Below are 21,764 nucleotides of genomic sequence, written 5' to 3'. Positions count from 1 at the left end.
CCATGGGGTTACAAACAGTCGGATATGACTAAGCAACTGAACACACAAGATGAAAGTGATAAGAAAGCTGTCTATGCCAAAATTTGTGGGGGAAGCATTTTGGGAAGCAAAACTATCAAGAATAAAGTTCCTGAGGCAAGAGTAGGCTATGGAAGGAACGGAGGGAAGGCTGGTGTGGCTCATGTGGGTGAGATCAATACTGTGGGTAAATCACGCAGGGTTTTGTGGCTGAGATAGGAGTTGTTCAAGTGACTCAGTGGGTTTTGAGTTATTATGAGAGTTTGGACATTGTTGATTTGAATTTTTCCGTTTGATTTTGTTTTCCAGAATTATGGCCTTGAAACTGACAATATGAAGAACTTGGTTTTGAAACTGCGAGCGTCCTCCCATAATTTACAGAATTACATAAGCAGCAGGAGGAAAAGTCCAGCTTATGATGGGAATACCTCCCACAAGCCCCCCAATGAGTTCCTGACTTCTGTAGTGGAGCTCATAGGTGCTGCCAAGGCCTTGTTAGCTTGGCTAGACAGGTAAGTGATGGGTGTGCTTTACTGTCCTATGAAAGGAGGTCTGAGACACATAGAAGTCTGTACTTTGCCTCAGGAGTTTGGAGTCAGTGGTCCATTTTAGGGTCTCTTTGGAAGTTCTAGAGAAGGTGAATAGCAGGAACAGATTAACCTCAGCTTAGAGAAGACTTGAGTTTTACTGAGGTTAAACATTACTAATTATCTGGCTACATGAAGGCTATTAGTTGACTTTTGAAGGGATGTTCATTCCCTTGGCTCATTTTTGGTTGTGTTTTAATCTAGAACTTCTCTGTCTCTTTGCTATTCAGATTCCTATTTTGTGTGTTACTTAGGAGGAAACTTACATAACAATTTAAACTGGCTTGTTGAATATTGTGTTTGTTAATACACAGTGTGGGATCTTGGTGGCTTCAGCGTCTTCACTATTTTTTTAAAGAGAATTTTTATTGCTTGCTTTCTAGGGCTCCATTTACAGGGATCACTGACTTCTCAGTGACAAAGAATAAAATTATTCAGCTTTGCTTGGACCTGACCACTACAGTCCAGAAGGTCAGTGCATCACTGTTGTTTTCTAAAAGTTTTTTCCTTTTCCCTTTTCTTCAAAGGATTTACATTCAGGTATGAAGTACCAGTCTGTCTTTCTCTCCTTCTTCTCCCCCACCCCCCCATCAGAGCTAGGGAGAGATGAAAGGCTTTAAATTAGATGTGTGATACAGAGAGTTTCTGTGAAGAATGACTAGTGGCCTTTACATCAAAGATTGCCTTCTTTTGTTTCAAAATAGTTGACCTAATAATCCTGTGCTTTCTCTAAAATGTTAGAACACTACATTTTTTTAAAATAGAAATTTTGGAGTAACAACATTTCACCATAATCTTTGTTCTGAGTGTGTTATTGCATCTGCTTCTTAATTTTCTTTTCGTTTTGACCTGTGGAAGTTGGATTTACCAGTCAGGATGAGCTCAGTGATGACGCAGTAACAAACATCCCTCAAACCTCAGCAACTTATTCCTGGATTATCTACCTGTAGATGGGTCAGCTGGAAGATCTGCTTCAGCTCTCCTCACTTCAGGATGTGGGCTGACAGAATCTCATGTTGTTTTTCCCCAAGGCAGAGGGACAGAGAACCTGGGTGATTTTCACACTGACAGATGTTCTGTTTTGGGAGTGACATGCCAGTTTCATGCACCACTCATTGGCCAGACTTTCAAATCCTAGTGAAGGCCAGGAAGATATTAACTGGCACGTAGCAGACTCTTGTGAAATTATTCTTAAATTGAGTTGAAGCCATAAAAATGTAAGGAAGAGCGTGTTCTTTTTCCATGTCCCACTTGGTTCAAGTATTCTGAGAGTGCACGTTTGTTCCCACTGCTGATTTGGCAGAGTAAAGAACATCCTTTCTTCAGTTCTAACCATGCCATAAAATAGATGCAGTTCTGAAAAGCCATATGCTTTCTGTCTGTTCCTGGAACATGAAGAGTGAAGTTTGGCTGTTGTTTCAGGTCCAGTTCTGAGCGGCCCTTGAACTTGAGGCATGTGTGACTTCATCATATGCTTTTGAGGCCATGTTTTTAGAAAAGTGCCCAGAGCAATAGAGAGATGCTGAGAAACTCAGCATCTTTCTTGATGGTGTATAAAGTAATTTTGACAAAAAGTCTGATACCAGTCATGCTGTATTCATTATGTAGCCATCACGTCCTGGCATTTCTGGTGGAAGATGCCCAGGGGTACAGATCCTGTTCAGAAAGGTACCCACTCATCACGTTTGCCCTTGTTTACTGGTGCCATGTGACGCCTGGTCCATGATTATTGGTGCTTTCTAAATGTGTGTTGAAATGAATGAGATAATGCTTTTGACAAATAAGCTGATGAGAATTTACTTCTTATCACGAAAAATTTAACCCAGACCTAAGGGACACAAGAGGTACTGTTTTTGTGTTTATTTTGTTTTCCCATTGGTACTCATTGAGCATATGCTTCAGAGATAGACAGCTGCGGGTTCAAATTCTACTTCTACCATTAATTAGCTCTGGGACTTTGGACAATTCACTCAAAACTTATGAGCCTCAATTTTCCCATTTGTTAATTGGAAATACTAACAATTACCTTACCAGATGATTTGCTTCAATTTCTACAATTTATTGTGGAATAAGAAAAAAGGAGGAAGAAAGTGTAATCAGAAGACACGTTTTAAAATATATGTGTATTTGTAATACACATATACATCTGAAAACCTATATACAAAGAAATATCTAAATACAGTGGGAAATTTGGAAGGAAAGTTGAGATTACTTTGGCAAGGAGAAAAGTGGGGAGAGAATGTATGAGTCAAGCTAAAGAAAAGAAAACATTTTGTCATTTACAAAAAAGCATGTATGTGATCACGTTTATTTATTCATGTAAGAATGGATCTAGAAGAGAAATATAAAATATTTAAAACATAGTAAACCTATCTCAAAAAGATTATGAAGATTAAAGAAGATATATGAAAAGCACAGTGCCTACTTAAGAAATAATAACCTATAGTAGGAAATATAAAAGTCTTTTCTGGTACCAGTTTTCTGGAACTAAACTTGTTGGCTTAAGAAGGAGACAAAGTTAACGCATATGTTAGTATTTCTGGTATTTTCTAGCTTATTGAAATTTGAACAATTGTTACAGATTAAGACTAGAAATGTATAAAATATATATGGGAATGCCATTGTATGAACTTGGGTTGAAAAGGCATGTTTAGCTCATGAGGAACATGTGTTTTCTGTAGAGATTAGAGCACATAGGTGCTTTGGCAAGTGGTAAAATTTGCGTGCACAGTTGAAGGATGTGTGGACTGTCTTTTTCCATGGGAGGTGTCATGGCAGCTGCAAGGCTCACCTTGCCAGGGATTGCACACCCTCTCACAACTGGGGGACGTGCAGTTTTACTCAGAACTTCTTGGCAGAGAATCTTTTGACTCTTTAGGAAGAAGCCTGCCTTTTCCATTTATTGCTTTTTTTTTTTTTTCCTGGGGAATTGAAGGAGTAAAAGCTGGGTCTCTATTACTTCTAGTGACAAGGAACACGCTCTCCTGCAGTCTCTATTTCGGTGCTCCTGTCTGTGAAGAGAGGCATTTGTTTGTCCCTTTTCTTGTTTCTCTGTTCCACTTGCTGCCCCTTTCCTGTTCTCATTCGTGTAACTTTCTCTGCATCCTTCCTCTGATGACAGTGTGTGTCTCTCCTGATTGGAAGGCTAGAGAGTTGTTGTTTTTTTTCCCCTGCAAGGAAACGGCACACTTCTTTTGTGTGTGTGTATTCATTAATTTTTTCTTTTCTTTTTTTTTAATTGAAGTGCAGTTGATTTATCCATGTTAGTTTTACGTGTGTAGCAAAGTGATTCAGTTCTATTGCACACTTCTTTTAAGCCTGCTTGGGCTGGAGTCCCCAGCCGGCCCACCTGAGTCCACGGATAGACCTTCCATCCAGTTTCCACGCTGTATTTCAGGGGAAGCCTCCTGTGGTGGGAAGGCCTTCTGACCTCTGTCTTCATTCTCTCCTCTTTGCGAGGACATGAACACGTGTTGTGCTGGCGAGGGACAAAATGGCAGTGGCAGTCGCTGGGTCCCAGTGTAGAATGAAATGGGGGGAATGAGCCCTAGAAAGTGAAGTTGCTCAATCATGTCTGACTCTCTGCTACCCCATGGACTGTAGCCCACCAGGCTCCTCCATCCATGGGATTTTCCAGGCAAGAATACTGGAGTGGGTTGCCATTTCCTTCTCCAGGAGATCTTCCCGACCCAGGGATTGAATCCGGGTCTCCCACATTGTAGGCAGATGTGAGCCACCAGGGAAGTCCTAGAGAGCCCAGGAAGCAGAGAAGGAGAGAGGACCATCCCCAGAGAAGGGAGAGCCAGGGGACCATTTATGGGGCCATTTATTAGTTGGGTCTCAGCTGTGGACTACCTGCTTGACGTGTGTTATCACATTTAATCGTCAACAATTCTCTGAGGTAGCTGTTATCCTCCTGGCTTTGCAGAGGAGGAGGCTCAGGTGTGGAGAGGTTAAACCCAGCTTCCAAGGCTCCTCAGTCAGTAAGAAGGGAGAATAAGGAGGGAGGGGAGCGGATGCTGTCCTTGACTGGGGCTCGGCTCATCCATGTGACCAAGGGATGTAACAGACCTCAGCCCTTCTGTCGGAGTCCTGAGGGCCTGACTTGCTTCCAACGCTTCTTTTTTCCATTCCGTTGCCTTCATGCCAAACAGCATGAAGTCAGGCCTGCAGCTGCTTCCTCCCGGTAGGAATGGGTGTGGGAACCCACGTCCACGAGGGCGGAAGGTAAAAAGCGTGCCCTTTCACACGCTGCCTTGGATGGTTCGGGGAGGCAGGAGCACCCCTCACCCAACTTGGCTCCATCACCACAGAAGCCCGTTTTCTTTCTTAGTGGCTCCTTGGATCCATCAAAGAATCAAATGTGAGGAACCACAAGGTCACACATGCACCTTGACGTCTGGGCCCCAGTGTACGGAGAGGAGCTCTCTGCCTCACCAGGATGACAGTCCTCCTGTTATTTGAGGATTTGTAATGCTGGGCTACCCAGGTGGTGCTAGTGGTAAAGAACCCGCCTGCCAACGCAGGAGATGTAAGACTTGTGGGTTTGATCCCTGGGTCGGGAAGATCCCCTCAAGGTGGGCATGGCAACCCACTCCAGTGTTCTTGCCTGGAGAATCCCAGGGACAGAGTAGCCTGGAGGGCTACAGTCAGCAGAGGCGCAGAGAGTCAGACACGACTGCACACACACATATACAAAATGAAAAATCATAGACACAAACCATTAGTTTTATTTCTGGAACAAGACCTTATAAATATTCTGTTTTGCTCAAGTTGCCATTTACTTAATATTTCTGTCCTTCAGCTGGTTTGAATTAGGGGAGGGGTCGTCATGGTATTTAATGGTTCAGTTTCATGTACAAGATGGAGGATGAAAAGCACATTTTTGGGCTGTCATCACTCATATTTTACAGAAGTTGCTCCTGGAGTTTGAATTTACATTAGACTCACATGTGCAAAAATATACTCCTAAATTTCTTTTTTTAAGTATTTTCTCACCAGGCTGCTCTTTGCCTGAGAGTCAGTGTAAATTTTGGGAGCAGTAGAGTGACCATTATTTCCCACATTTTTATCAAGCAGGGAAAATTTAAAAATTTTTTCAGAAAGCACTGAAATCCGATTATAAAATCAGAGGGTAGAATGCCATACATTTTAACCCCTATTCCCAGTGGCAGAAAAAAATGAGCTAAAATGACATTTTGACTGAAGCAAACATCTTTGATCATTCCAACAGAGTTGATGATTGTCCTTCCTGTGCATGAAATACTTTGAATTTTCCTTAGGGTGCCCCAGTTTGGGATTATACTTAGTGCATGAACTGCTGAACTGCTTCAGTCGTGTCTGACTCTTTGCAACTCCGTGGACTGTAACCTGCCAGGCTCCTTTGTCCATGGGGCAAGAATACTGGAGTGGGTTGCCATTTCCTTCTCCAGGGGATCGTCCGGACCTAGGGAGCGAACCGCCATCTCTCACGTCTCCCGCACTGGCAGGCAGTGGTGCCAGGTAGACTCTCAGGAATCTCGCTGGTCTCCCTCTTCTCAGGCATGCACAGTGCTGTGCAGCTTGAACTCGTCTGCTGTAGACACTGTTCTAGAAGGTTAGCTGAGAGTTTCACATTGTCAGTTTCACTTTGGCTGCTTTCAGTCGGGACAATGGTGATTCCTATAATCAGCTAACTGGGTTCATAGGGTTCTGAGTCTTTTGTTCTTGAGCTGAGTAAACAATGCTTTGCATTCCGGCCCATTATTTAATGTCATCAATAGCATACTTCAAGACCACTTTTTTGGCAGGGTGTTAATGAACGTTTTGTTGAACCCCTTTCATCCGTTAAGGACTGAAATATCTGATTTAATCTCAGTGGTGCTTAAAATAAACTTTGTGGCTAAGTTTACTCAAACCCTTATTTGAAAGCTATTCTTATGGGCAGGCCCGGAGCTAAAGACTCCCGGCTTGTTGGCCCAGTGCTAACTCAGCCTAGGGTCAGGTTTGAGAACCATTATCAACGTTCTTGGACTCTGATTTCTGGCTTCCTACTCTCTGTACAGTCTGGACAGTGGGTAGAGTTTAGTTCAGGTGATTTCTATAGGCTTTCTGATTAAATAGTTGGTCAGATGGGTTCCTTGGATGATTAGCATCCTGGATCTGGAGACAGTAGAGTCTTAGGAGGAATCTAATGTCTACCCTCGTTTCGAAGTCTTCTCTTTCCTGAAGTTCAGGACTGCAGGCTGCAGGGTCGGGGGTGTGTGTGTCAGGGACCTCCTTGGGTCCCAGGAAATAGCTAGCCAGCTAAGCCAATTGTATCTGAAAGTTTTTTTATCTCTTATAGCTTTAATTTTATTCTTTCTTCCTTTAGGATTGCCTTGTAGCAGAAATGGAGGATAAAGTTTTGGCTGTAGTAAGTATACCTTCTAAAAGTTACTGTAAAATTCTTTTTCCCAAAACAGTGGGAATCACGTTAATTAAAGTATATGTGTTGTGGCTACGTATTTCAGGATATGCTTTGAAATACTGACTTTTGGGATGTGAATCTCTTAATTTAGGTAGAAAGGCAAGAATACAAGTTATTTAACAACAAGACCAACTATATTAGGTATATTGGGGTCTCTGCTTTGCTCCCCCCAACACTTCTTCAAGGTATAATTATATTTAGATAGCTAACTCTCAGCTCTCAGGGTTAAACTAATGTGCAAATTTCACTTTTTTTTTTTAATTAAAAAAAATCTTGGCAAAAATCTTATGATGGAGGGGGGATGTACTGTGACTGTTTAAAAAGCATTTTGTAACTATTCATCATCACTTCCTCCTTTTGACATAAGCCAGCCTGTGCTCTTTTGATAAGGCCTTCCTCCTACTGATGTTGAGGAATTTAGCAATGAAACTGCTATAAATATATTTTCCATAAATAGGGAGGTTAAACACACTGGAGGCATGCAAAAAGTGTCACTTCTTGGATTCTTCCCCCTTAGAAGAAAAAAACCACTCTTTAGAAAATCCTGATTTCTTTGGTTGTTTAATTTTGAAAGGTTAGATTAATCTGGGATTGGGAGAAATAACCACACGTAGCCACTATAGTTTCTACACGGAGACCACTTAATAGGGATCCTCATGTCTCTACAGTAATTTTATCTGGTCAGTGTTTGGTGTTCAGAGAATGTGAGTCGTCACAGTAAAGCTCACAGACCTAAAGGTAAAATGCAAAACTATAAAATGCCTAGAAATAACAGGAGAAAATCTTGCTGACCTTGGGTTTGACGATGAGTTTTTAGATATGACGTGAAAGTGTGATCCATGGGCTTCCCTGGTGGTGCAGTGGATAAGAATCTGCTTGCCAGCACAGGGGACTTGGGGATCTATCACTTATCCGAGAAGATCCCACATGCCAAGGAGCAAGTAAGCCCACATACCACACTACTGAGCCTGTGCTCTAGAGTCCAGACACTGAAACTACTGAGTCCATGCGCTGCAAGTACTGAAGCCTGCATACCCCAGAGCCCGCGCTCTGCAACAAGAGAAATCACTACAGTTAGAAGCCTTCGCAATGCAACTGGCGAGCAGCCCCCTCTCACTGCAACTAGAGAAGGGTCCAGCTCATGCAGCAACAAAGACCCAGCACAACCAAAATATAAATAAATGAATAAATAAGTAAAAACAAATAAGAAGATTAGAATAGTCTGCTTGAAAGAAGAAAAAAAAGAATGCCTTGGATTGTGGATTGATCAACTTGTTGACTCTTTTTAATAATGAAGGATGGAGCCAATCCCAGCTAGAGAGCACATCTGGATGTTTGAGTCCACTGAGAAACTCAGGAGTGAAAAAATAAAAAAGTGTGATCTGGGAGAGAAAAATGGGTAAGGTAGACTGCATTAAAATTAATATCTTTGCTCCATCAATGCACTGTTAAGAGAATGAAAAGACAAGGCACAGACTGGGAGAAGTTGTTCTCAGAACACACATCAGATAAAGAACTTATATTCAAAATGCACAAAGAACTCTTCAAAACTCAATAATAAGAAAGCAAACAACCTAATTAAAAAGCAGGTGAAAGATCTGAACAAACACCTCATGATAAAAGATATACAGTTGGCAGGTAAGTATATGAAAAGATATTCAGCATCACATTCCATTAAGGAATTTCAAGTTAAAATAACAATGAGGTACCACTACACATTTAATAGGATAACTAAACTCTACCACATGGTGAAACCAAATGTAGAGCAGGAGGAACTCTTGTTCATTGCTGGTGGGAATGCAAAGTGGTGCAGCCACACTGGAAGACGTTGTAGCAGTTTTTTCCCTTAGAAAACTAAACATACTGTTACCCTACAAACCAGCAGTTATCAGCCTAGGTGTTTACCCAAATGAAAGAAACTTATATTCACCAAAAGCTGCATGGGATATTCTAGCCACTTTAATCATAACTGCCCAAACTAGGAAGTAGCCAAGGTATCCTTCAGTATGTGACTGGATAAACAACGGGGTACATCCAGACAATGGAATATTATTCAGCAATAAAAAGAAATGAGCTCTCAAGCCATGGAAAGATATGGAGGGCCCTAAAATGCGTATGACCAAGTGAAAGAAGCCAATCTGAAAATCCAAAATCTAGATACTGTCTGATTCTAACCATATGAGACTTTGGAAAAAGCAAAACTATGGAGAAAATAAAAAGATCAGTGATTGCTAGGGGTTCATAGTCGGGGAGGAGGGACAGACGGGTGGGTGGAACTGAGGGGAGTTTTAGGGTAGTGAAGCTATTCTGTATGACACTGTGATGGTGAATACATGAGATTGTGCACTTATCAAAACCTGTAGAACTGTACACCCTGAAGAGTGAATTCTAATGTAAACTATGGAACTTAGTTAACAATAATGTGTCACTATTGGTTGATCAGTTGCTAGGGGTTCATAGACGGGGAGGAGGGACAGACAGGTGGGTGGAACTGAGGGGAGTTTTAGGGTAGTGAAGCTATTCTGTATGACACTGTGATGGTGAATACACGAGATTGTGCACTTATCAAAACCTGTAGAACTGTACACCCTGAAGAGTGAATTGTAATGTAAACTATGGAACTTAGTTAACAATAATGTGTCACTATTGGTTGATCAGTTGTAACAAATGTACCATACTAATGCAAGATGCTAATGAAAGTGAAAGTGAAAGTGAAGTCGTGGTTGACTCTTTGCGACCCCATGGACTGTAGCCTACCATGCTCCTCTGTCCATGGGATTTTCCAGGCAAGAGTACTGGAGTGGGGTGCCATTTCCTTCTCCAGAGGATCTTCCCAACCGAGGGATCGAACCCAGGTCTTCTGCATTGTTAAGCAAGACGCTTTACCGTCTGAGCCACCAGGGAAGTCCTCATGTTAATAGTATCTTATTATTAACCATTATAATAATATAGGTGTGTTAGAAACTGTTGAGATGGAAAAGAAAATAGATGGAACTCTGTAATTTCTGCTATTTTCTCTCTAAAATGAAAACAGCTTTAATTTTATTTATTTACTTACTTAATATGTTGGCTGTACCACTCCAGTGACATGTGGGATCTTAGTTTCCAACTAGGGATCGAACCCACACCCCCCGCATTGGAAGCGCAGAGTCTTAACCAGTGGACCACCAGGGAAGTCCCTAAAACTATTTGAAAATATGAAATGCATTTTTCAAAAAAGGTGCAGGACAAAATGATTATTTTTTTATGTTGTCAGTATTTGGTATGCAGAGAATGTGAGCCATTCTTAAAAAACCACAGAGATGGCTGGGAATACGTGGTTCTCTTTAGTTGCTGAAAGGGGGTTTCCACCCAGCCTGTGCATTTCAGTGGCTGTAAATAAGTTAATCTAAAAGCTGCACTTTTAAAGCAAAGCTGGAATAATGGCACTATTCTACACGTTGCAAATATGGAAGCCACGTGCTACGTGTTCACTGGGTGGTTTTATCACAATGTTATGACCAGAGCTAAGGATGATCAGTGAAGTGCATTTTTTAAAAAAAAAATTCAGTCGGAGTTAATGATTGACCTTCTCCATTTGCCTCTCCAAATCTAGGTCAAGGTTTTAAATGGCATCTGCGACAAGACCATCCGATCTACCACGGATCCTGTAATGAGCCAGTGTGCGTGTCTGGAAGAAGTTCACCTACCAAACATTAAACCTGGGGAAGGTTTGGTAAGGCTTCTAACAGCATTTGTTTATTTTTGGATAGCATCACCGTTTTATTAAAGTTGCTGTTTTTTTTTTTTAAAAAAACAATAATTCCATATTGCTTTCACTAGAATTCTGAATAGTAGAATTAGACTGATTTCCATTATGTAGTTAAGAATTTGCTGTCTTGAACTGTTGATATGTTTTATATCAAAGCATCTTCAAAGTATAAAAATAAATACAGTTTTAAAACTGTAAACTCATATCTTGAGGAATTGTCTTAACAGTTTTATTTTTAGGTCTTAGCAATACAAGGAGATAGAGCACATTTCCACAAAGGAAAGATGGTCTCTGGGTAGAAAACAACATCTGCTGTGAAGTCTCTATTAGCACTTAGGCTTTATGTGAGAAGAGACAGGCTGAGAGAAATGATGCTTTTAAAAAAGTTCAGAAATGTTTTAGACGTAATGTATGAGCTCGGTAATAACAGGCCCCGAGAGTACCTACAGGCAGATACCTAGATCAGCACCTAGGTCCACATTCTTGGTAAGGAGAAATGTACATAGAGCCTGCTCCAATTCAAAGTAAATGATGGCTTATACTGAAGTAAACATGTAAGACTTCCTGGAGGTGCGCTTATTCACATATTGAAGTGGAGAAGTGCCCGCTGCTGCTGCTGCTGCTGCTGTCGCTTCAGTCATGTCCATCTCTGTGCGACCCCATAGCCGGCAGCCCACCAGGCTCCCCCGTCCCTGGGATTCTCCAGGCAAGAGTGGGCAGAAATGGAGTTGCCATTCCAAATGGTGAAGTTATCCAAGCAAAGCCCTCTGAAGAGGAATACCATGTAGAGGGAGAAGCTGATTACTCTGATAGTGAAAGTAGCAGGAACAGAGAGGCTGGGCAGAAACGTGAAGGTGTTAGTGTGGATGAGATACTCATCCCCAGAGGCTTGTAGATTGCTGAGCAGGGCAAGTTCACGGTCAAAATGACTACTGAGGAGGTTCTGTGCTATTACAGCATTGGTACCAGGGTGATCAACTACTCTTTGCTCTCTCTACCTTTTGCTCTTTCCCCATCTTATAAAAGTTTAATAAACATTAAAAAAAAATAATACATAGTGCCTCAAACTGCAGAGACATTTCTTCCAGGCTATGCATTCACCTCTGAGTTTGCCCACTGGGCATTTGAGGATGGAGTGTATTAATATTTATACCTCTCTTAAAATGCAGGAATGCCTGTTTCTAATTTATTTCTTATATTGTGTTCCTGAGCAGTCTCTGCTCTTACATCCTGGTTTGGTTGTTCGTGGCTTGAATAAGTCATCAGTGCAGTGACTACTGAGACCAAATTAAGTGAATATATTGTGTCACTACACAGAGAGATGGTCGGGAGAGGACCGGCCTTGTTTGAACTGCCTCATTCATTCAGCAGGTCTGAGAACATTCCTTCTGAGTCCTCAGACATAGAACAAAATTCTGTGTGCCTGGTACACAAATTATAATATCAAAGAGATCTTGTTTCTGATTTCTTTCACTAGTATTTGGTTAGTTCCCCTTCACTGCTCTTTGGATCTTGTTTTACAGTGTTTCAGAAGGCTGAAGAATGAGGGGTGTTCAGAAATGACTGCCTTTAATCTTTTGTTAAGTCTAAGTCTCACTTGCAGCTCTGTCTCTAAATGTTGGAGTAATGAGTTAATATGTTTGTGACTCACTCTAGGGTATGTACATCAAATCTACCTATGATGGATTGCACGTGATTACGGGAACCACAGAAAATGTAAGTGCATATCCATTTAATGTAAAAGCTATTGTACCTTCAAGCAGATTTGACAGTGTCCCTATTCTTTTCATTTAAATATGTGTATGCTGTTCTAATATCTGTAAGGGAGTGTGGGTGCCTGTTTTGTTTATTTCTGTTGCTAGTATGCTGCTCATCACCAGCTGTCATCAATGTATTATTTAAATTGTCCTTTATTGCTCTCTTTCACACACCTTGCCCAGCTTGCACAGCCATCCTGTGTGTGTTTTTTTTTTTTTTTTTTTTTGCGCTCTTGGGAGTGTTAACCCATAAACACAAAAGCAGTGATCTCTTTGTTGTTGAGAATCACTCTTATAAGAGCTGGAATTGGTGACCATATGTGTTAAATATAGTGTTTTCTTAAAAAAATGGAATTTATATGTGTCACCAGAGCAACTATTTTTGGGTTTTGCATATAAAGTTTCTTTTTATAGAGCTGTAGTTCATATTTGCATGATACTAAAACTTGTTTTTTTTCCCCCCTTAATCATTTGAATAGAAAAAGCAGGGCCATTTCTGTTGTGAGGAACTTGTACTCTGTTATCATCCTTTAGAAAATTCTGCTACATAAAAGGTTTTTCCTTAGTCTCTAAAACATTTTGAATTTGTGAAAAGTAGAGCTAATTGAATGCTTTCTTTATGCAACCTACAATATGGCTAGCTTTTGAATGACATTGATACAGAGCTTGAAATGTCTGAAAAACTTCTCTGCATCTGTGTAAAAGTAGCATGTGTCTATGGAATTAATTGCTATTTAATCAAATAAGACAAGAGGATGTAATTCAAGATACAAGACGCTTGATGACTACTTATCTTCGTTGTTGTTGTTTTACTCGCTGAGTTATGTTGGACTCTTTGGGACCCCATGGATTGTAGCCCTCATACCAAGGGAACATTTCATGCAAAGATGGGCTCGATAAAGGACAGAAATGGTATGGACCTAACAGAAGCAGAAGATATTAAGAAGAGGTGGCAAGAATACACAGAAGAACTGTACAAAAAGATCTTCATGACCCAGATAATCACAATGGTGTGATCACTTACCTAGAGCCAGACATCCTGGAATGTGAAGTCAAGTGGACCTTGGAAAGCATCACTACGAACAAAGCTAGTAGAGGTGATAGAATTCCTATTGAGCTATTTCAAATCCTAAAAGATGATGCTATGAAAGTGCTGCACTCAATATGCCAGCAAATTTGGAAAACTCAGCAGTGGCCACAGGACTGGAAAAGGTCAGTTTTCATTCCAATCCCAAAGAAAGGCAATGCCAAAGAATGCTCAAACTACCGCACAATTGCACTCATCTCACATGCTAGTAAAGGAATGCTCAAAATTCTCCAAGTCAGGCTTCAGCAGTACATGAACCGTGAACTTCCTGATGTTCAAGCTGGATTTAGAAAAGGCAGAGGAACCAGAGATCAAATTGCCAATATCCGCTGGATCATCAAAAAAGCAAGAGAATTCCAGAAAAACATCTATTTCTGCCTTATTGACTATGCCAAAGCCTCTGACTGTGTGGATCACAATAAACTGTGGAAAATTCTGAAAGAGATGGGAATACCAGACCACCTGACCTGCCTCTTGAGAAATCTGTATGCAGGTCAGGAAGCAACAGGTAGAACTGGACATGGAACAACAGACTGGTTCCAAATAGGAAAAGGAGTCCGTCAAGGCTGTATACTGTCACCCTGCTTATTTAACTTATATGCAGAGTACATCATGAGAAACGCTGAACTGGAAGAAACACAAGCTGGCATCAAGATTGCCAGAAGAAATATCAATAACCACAGATATGCAGATGACACCACCCTAATGGCAGAAAGTGAAGAGGAACTTGATGAAAGTGAAAGAGGAGAGTGAAAAAGTTGGCTTAAAGCTCAACATTCAGAAAACGAAGATCATAGCATCTGGTCCCATCACTTCATGGGAAATAGATGGGGAAACAGTGGAAACAGTGTCATACTTTTTTTTGGGGGGGCTCCAAAATCACTGCAGATGGTGACTGCAGCCATGAAATTAAAAGACACTTACTCCTTGGAAGAAAAGTTATGACCAACCTAGGTAGCATATTCAAAAGCAGAGACATTACTTTGCCAACAAAGGTCCATCTAGTCAAGGCTATCGTTTTTCCAGTGGTCATGTATGGATGTGAGAGTTGGACTGTGAAGAAGGCTGAGTGCTGAAGAATTGATGCTTTTGAACTGTGGTGTTGGATAAGACTCTTGAGAGTCCCTTGGACTGCAAGGAGATCCAACCAGTCCATTCTGAAGGAGATCAGTCCTGGGATTTCTTTGGAAGGAATGATGCTGGAGCTGAAACTCCAGTACTTTGTCCATCTCATGCGAAGAGTTGACTCATTGGAAAAGACTCTGATGCTGGGAGGGATTGGGGGCAGGAGGAGGGGGCGATGACAGAGGATGAGATGGCTATATGGCATCACTGACTCGATGGACGTGAGTCTGGGTGAACTCTGGGAGATGGTGATGGACAGGGAGGCCTGGTGTGCTTCGATTCATGGGGTCACGAAGAGTCGGACATGACTGAGCGACTGAACTGAACTGAACTGAGGCACCTCTGTCCATGGTATTCTCCAGGCAAGAATATTGGAGTGGGTTGCCATTTCCTTCTCCAGGGGATCTTCCTGACCTACGGATCGAATCTAGGTTTCCTCCACTGACAGGTGGATTCTTTACCACTGAGTCACCAGGGAAATACTTTTCTGATCTGGTGGAAATATATGTGCCGAAGTTTGAGCTTCAGCTGCTAGGTCTGTTGATAAAATAAAATGGCATGATCTTTGATGAGGGTTTGTGACACATTTGATTTTTATAATAAGAAAGAAAGTGACACTGCCTAAGGCATTCAGTGGATTACAAGTAAGTTGTGTGGTTCTGGCAGACAAATGAGTGGAAGCTGGTAGTGTCTTTAAGCATTGTTTGTTGAGTTACAGTGAGAGAACTCAGACCACTGGGAATTTTTATACCATGGCACCTGAGAGGCAAAAATGACACAGGATCCTCTCCTTATAGGCTGGGGACGGTGCAAAAAAAAAAAAAAAGAAAAGAAAATCACAACAAATGTTCCTCCCTTATCCTTGTCAGAGACTTTGTGTATTTAGCTGAACCATGACATGAATATACTCATGTACCACTCAATACATTGTTCTGAAGCTGGATAGATTCAGAGGGATGGTAAATGTCATTTCAGTTTTTACATTTATTTATATTAATTTTGGCCGCACTGGGTCTTTGTTGCTTTGCACGGGCTTTCTCTAGTTGTGGTGAGCAGGGCTACTCTTCGCTGGCTGCTCCAGCTTCTCATTTTGGTGGCTTCCTTTGTTGCAGAGTGGGGCTCTAGGCATGCCGGCTTCAGTAGTTGCAGCACTCGGGCTTAGTTGTGGAATCTTCCTGGACCAAGAATCGAACCCATATCCCTTGTATTGGCAGGCAGATTTTTATTCACTGTGCCACCAGGAAAGTCCTATTTTAGCTTTTAAACAGTTGAAGTTTTGCATCTAGTGATTTGGTGATTGCATTAACAATGCAGACCTGTGCAGTTCCAGACTCAATCAGGTCTTTGAACCAATTTCAGTCTTGGATAAACATATAGAATACTAAAATGTTACTTCCTTTCACTGTCTACCTCATCCCTGGCCTGCGCTCCCCCCACACACTGTAAGCTAAAGAAAACCGGCTTTGAATCAAATCAAATGTCTACTGATACATTCCGTAGAATTCCTACCAGACTCTTAGGACTGGGTGAGAGATTCAGGATTTACCTGCTCCTAGTGCCTCCAGGACTGGGTGAGAGATTCAGGATTTACCTGCTCCTGGTACCTAAGTCATCCTAGAGAGAAATGGTTTCCTTCTTGTTCAAGATCAAAGAAGGGGAACTGGTCTTATTCCATCTGGTAATCTGCTGGAAAATGTCCATCATTCTTGCAGTCACCTTACGTTCATCATCTGGAATACGCTACATAATCTGTAATTCTTGTCGATGACAGTGGGGAGTTAGGTAAGAGCCCACTTCTCAAGGACTTGATCTGAATATTTTATACTTAGTGCTGGATATTTTACACTGAAATGCCAGTAGAAAATGCCAGCTCCAGGACAGCTTTCTGTCTATCACTGAGGGTTGCTATGACTTTAGAGTCAGAATGTTTTTATAAAAGCCTAGTGTTGGAGGGTTAGAGTGGACGGAATTCACCAACTTCTTTCTCATGTGAATTGTCTCCACACTCCTCTGTCTTGGACTCAGGTTGATGCAATAGCAGCAGGTCATCTCAGGCCTTTAGTCCTTTTTTTTTTTTTTTTTTGAGGTTACCTGAGAAGTCAGGATCATTCCAAGATCAGACAAACAGGATCTGGTTGATTGTCTATCTTCTTTTTTTGATGTTGCACAAGACCTTCACAGAAGTCTTGATGGGATCTTAGCCCTACTCCTCTTCCCCACCCCTGACATGAGCTGGGAAAGAAATGAGCCTCTGAAGAACGGATGCATTCTCCTCCAGGGCATCACTCTTCTGCAGCAGGCCAGATCAAGCATCATTTTTCAGTGTCCAGCACGTGGTGAAAATCATCAAGAGTGACTGCCCTTGGAAGAATTTTGGTATCAGGCTCTCTCTTTACCAGTGTTCTGCCAAGCACAATGCTTAATCACTCGGTAGGACATTGGAGAAATGAATATGTGAAGATCTTTAGGAATGGAAGTCAGTTCAGGACACTGGGACTTATTTTTTGTTTTTTCAAGATTGCTTATCTGCAAACAGGGACTTTCTGGCTTCAAGGCTATCTTTTAGAAAGTGAGCTTACCTTAGATGAATCCTCAGGCAACTGGGACTGGACTGATATGATCAGACTTGCGACAGTTGACCTGTAACCATGGTTTCAGCATCTGACACCAGGGGCAAGAAAGGAGCACTGATGCATTTGTTTGTTTAAGAAGTGCCTCAGGAGCAGGGGATTGGAGACAGACCATCTCCCTGTGGTACCCACGATGCTGGTCTCACAGGTGAGGCACAGCTGGTAGTTATGGTGGCAAGTTAAATGTTTTCAAAAGTAGCTGGTAAAGTTACCTGTGCCTTGTGTTGGCCCAGGTGAATCCATGAGACTGTTTCTACAGTTTAATGCTACTCACTCACTTTTTTTTTTTTTCCTTGCTCATTTCTTGTTGAGCCTATCACAACAGCTGAGTGAGAAAGTTCAGCAAGGGTGTGTTGAGTTTAGTTGCTCCCCCCATCGCTGTGTTTGCAGGTGCTATTTATAAAGGATGGTTGTAAATTGCTTGAAGATTCGGTTATATAAGTCACAAAATAAAACATTCTGGCTTTGATAACAGTTGATTAGAATTTGAAATCAAAGTTTCATCCTTTCCTTCTCTTTTGATCATATGAAGTATCTTTTTTGTGTGTAATTGTGTTTTATTTTATTCCATGAATTTATTGTTTTTGCAATTAAATAATGATAATAAACCTATACTTCTAGGTAGGATTAGATAGTACACTTATCCTAAAATACTTTTCAAATTCTTTGTCAAAATGTTTAGTCTGTAAAATGTATTAATGAGAGAAAAGAAGTTGAGAAGAAATTATGGCACAGGTTCCCTTTAAGATGAAATAATACTTCAACATATAGTTACAATTTATCAGGGGAAAAATTTTAAGGTATTCCTTTCATGTTAAAAACCACCTAATAAGTATAAAGTTATATTCTGCATCTTTCACTTACTGTGTGTCCATAACTCTTATTTACCACTGAATGTCAATTTCCTCAAAACTCCATAAAATATGCCTAATGATATCTGTAAAGTTTGTTGGCAGAATTTTTTAAACTTATTTTAAAATCATATGAAATACCTTAAACATTGAGTTACAATTTGATTAAATGAACAAGGAACCATGAGAAAATATTTGACAAATAGATTACATCTATTTATCTGCCTGTACACACATATGTGGATATATATATCTATACAGATATTTGCAAATTTGTAGCAAACTATTATTTGAAGCATGCAAAGTCTGGATTTTGTTTTGATTCTGTGAAAACGCATACATTTAGAATTCAACCTGAAGACAAAAAAAAATTTAAATTTTCTCTAAATATCTTCTGTTTTCACTATCTTTCTATTTTAGCAATGTGATGATAACATGTAAAACAAGTTTGAGTAAAAGAAAGATTTAGTTTTAATAATCACATAAAAAGCAATTATATGACAGAGTTACAGTGACCGTCTTTACATGTTAAGCAGTTGGTCAGCTTTTACAAGATTAATTTTGACAGGAATACAGGGAAGGTACTTTTTAGATGAATCAGTGGCTTTGATCAGCCTGTTATGTGGACAGCGCGTCCCACTCTTCATGGTAGGTTAGATGAACCTTGGCTGTTCCTACTGACAGATTATCTGTTGTAACAAACCACTGGAGATAACACGTGTATTCACATGCCAAGTTCTACAGGCCGTGCAGTTTCAGGAAACTGAAGCACACTGTGTAACTGCTCTTGAGAAAATTGTATTCCCATTGCTTGTTTTGTGTAGAAGAAAGAAGGGAGATGAAATAGAAGCAGAAAGAAATAAGAGGCTTAAAAAATAAGACAGGTCTCTCTCTGTCTCTAACAGTCTCCTGCAGACAGATCTCAGAAGATTCATGCTGGTGATGAAGTCATTCAGGTTAATCAGCAAACTGTGGTGAGTTTGTTCGTTGAAGCTTCAGACTTCATCTTCCCCTGCTAGAACTTCTAAACCATTTTGCTTGCATTTAAAAAATTTTCAGTTTATATCCAGCTTTCCATAATTTTAAGCAGTGCTAGAATGAACAGATTTGTATCTGCCTATTTGCTCGTAGCTGATTTCCTTTAGATGAATTCAAGGAAATTTGAATTCCTTGAACTCAAATAGGCTTGAGTTTTCATTATTCATGAGTATGTCCCCTCTCCTCATTGTCTTTCTTTGAAGGTGGGATGGCAGCTAAAAAATCTGGTGAGAAAGTTGAGAGAGAATCCTACTGGAGTTGTGTTACTGCTTAAGAAGCGCCCCACGAGTTCCTTCAACTTCACTCCTGCCCCCCTGAAAAACCTACGGTGGAGGCCGCCCCTGGTGCAGGTACTGTTATTGGTTGAAAGCCTTTCTTTGACATTGGTGCAGGAACAGTGCATAATATCTGAATTGTCTAAAAAAAAAAAGATTACAGTTTGATTGGTTTCTGGAGTGTATGGATTATCTGTGTACGGATAATTATTCTGTAATCCCGTATGTTCAGGTGCTCAGTCGCTCAGTCGTGTCTGGCTCTTTGCGACTCCATAGACTGTAACCAGCCAGTCTTCTCTGTCATTTGGATTTCCCAGGCAGGAATGCTGGAGCAGATTGCCATTTTCTCCTCCAGGGGATCTTCCCGACCGAGGGACCGAACTCTCATCTCCTGCGTTGGCAGGTAGATTCTTTACCACTGCGCCACCTGGGAAGCCCATCCAATAATCCTACTTCCATGAGAACAGACTTGCTGGATTTGCGCTGACTTACATGGCAGCCACTAGCCACCTGTGACTGTTTCAATAGTTAAAATGAAAGCTTCAGTTCCTCTGTCTCACCGGCCACATTTCAGGTGCTGGGTAGCCACTTGCGGCGAGTGTCTGTCATCCCTGCAGATAGTTCTTCCAGCCCTTTTCCTCTCTCCTTTCAAACAGACACTCCCATAAAGGAATCCAGTTTGAACGCTGATCTGAAAGAGACTGCCTGGGGTAGAGTCCTCAACAGCGGTTTATCAAGACGGGGGTAGGGACTGTGAGACCAGCCCACCAGGCAGGGACTGTCACTCCTTTGTTTAGATTTAGTAGTCCTGGATGATAATAAAAAGCAGACTGGCTTTTAGTTTTATTATTTTAATTCTCTACAGACAATGCACTCCTTACTGCTTACACTTGGGGTGGACATGCACCCCACCAGCCCTCTCCTTATGTCATCGGTTCTTTGTGTTTAATTTCTAAACCATGAAAGAAAAGCAGCACACTTTAAAATTCTTTTATAAGATTGAGATTGCCACTTCTGTGTAACTCTCTGTGATTTTACTGTCCATCTTCAAATGGAAGAAATGGCGGTACCTCATGCTATCAATGGATGTTTCATGATGCACAGAGGGCTGGAAATCTGTCTGCATGTGTACCTTAGGGGGGTGGGGGACCCATAAAAATAAAGAACAGGATGTGGACAGTGGAGCCAGGAGGGGCACATAATTAAAGCCACTTCTTAAATAAAAAGGGAACGTATCAATCACACTCCAGCAGCTTCTGTTTGCTTAGGTTCAGTTCAGTTGCTCAGTCGTGTCCGACTCTTTGAGACCCCATGGACTGCAGCACGCCAGCCTTCCCTGTTGTTCTGTTTGCATCACTCAGTATACAGGGCACCCTCTTTCAATACTTCTGGAATTCTCAGAATGTGTTACTTAACACAGAAGAGGTCTTACTTTACCATCTATAGTTGATGGAGGGCTTCCCGCCAGCCAGCTCTGCCAGCTCCTTGGTGCAGGGGGGTGAATGTTGGGTTCTGAGGAAGGGGCGGTAGGCATGGACAGGTGAGCGAAAGTGCCTCTTCCCGAGGAGGTGGGAGCCTGGAAAACTCGGTGGGATTTCGTAGGCAGATGGGAGTCTCTTGGAGTAGATGAACGCTGTTCACACAGCCACCGAGGGAGGATACACAGCCATCAGGGCAGGTGGTGCCCAGATAGGATTTCCTGGAGGCAGAGAGTGTGGCAGATGTTCTTGTGAAATGATTTAGGCCATGTACTTCCCATAAAACTTGGCAGGGAGGGAGGGAGGCAGAAGAAGGAAGGGAAGCCCGCAAGGTGATGTATCAGGTAGAGTCTAGTCTTGGGCTGTTACTCAGGTGTAACCACACAACACAGGCTCTGGCCGCTGTACTCAGGGGTGTCTGCTGTCGGCTGAGGGCCGTGCTATGGAGCAGAGGGTGACTGTGAGCTTTTAGCAATAGATACTCGCAGCAGCTGGGTTCACTGGCTAACCAGAGGGGCTCTGGGTGAACATCACAGCTCTCCGGCATGAATAAGTTATCCAGACTCTCAGGCAGAGGGTGGGAGAGAAAGCTGGACCAGTGGGCTGGGCTGGACAGGTGGGTACAGAGTTCTAGGCTAGGGAGCACGGACCTCATCCCACAGGTAATGTCAACAGGTTGATAGTTGGTTTTTACACCAATGTCTGGGTTGGTTTGCTAC

General features: G+C 41.6%; 1 protein-coding gene across 3 annotated transcripts in view; it reads left to right on the top strand.

The window, feature by feature from the left end:
* CNKSR3 (CNKSR family member 3) overlaps positions 1-21,764 on the top strand; it is a 103,592-nt gene that overhangs the window by 69,763 nt on the left and 12,065 nt on the right. For all 3 annotated transcript variants that reach the window (XM_068984989.1, XM_068984988.1, XM_068984990.1), the window contains 7 exons: positions 328-530; positions 989-1,076; positions 6,958-6,999; positions 10,649-10,768; positions 12,461-12,520; positions 19,160-19,228; positions 19,496-19,642. In XM_068984989.1, coding sequence (XP_068841090.1) covers positions 328-530; positions 989-1,076; positions 6,958-6,999; positions 10,649-10,768; positions 12,461-12,520; positions 19,160-19,228; positions 19,496-19,642 — 729 coding nt within the window. The remainder of the gene's footprint in view (positions 1-327; positions 531-988; positions 1,077-6,957; positions 7,000-10,648; positions 10,769-12,460; positions 12,521-19,159; positions 19,229-19,495; positions 19,643-21,764) is intronic.

Source organism: Capricornis sumatraensis, chromosome 13, assembly GCF_032405125.1.
Source record: "Capricornis sumatraensis isolate serow.1 chromosome 13, serow.2, whole genome shotgun sequence".
In the NCBI taxonomy this organism is placed as follows: Eukaryota; Metazoa; Chordata; class Mammalia; order Artiodactyla; family Bovidae; genus Capricornis; species Capricornis sumatraensis.
This window is presented reverse-complemented; position numbering and strand designations above follow the sequence as displayed.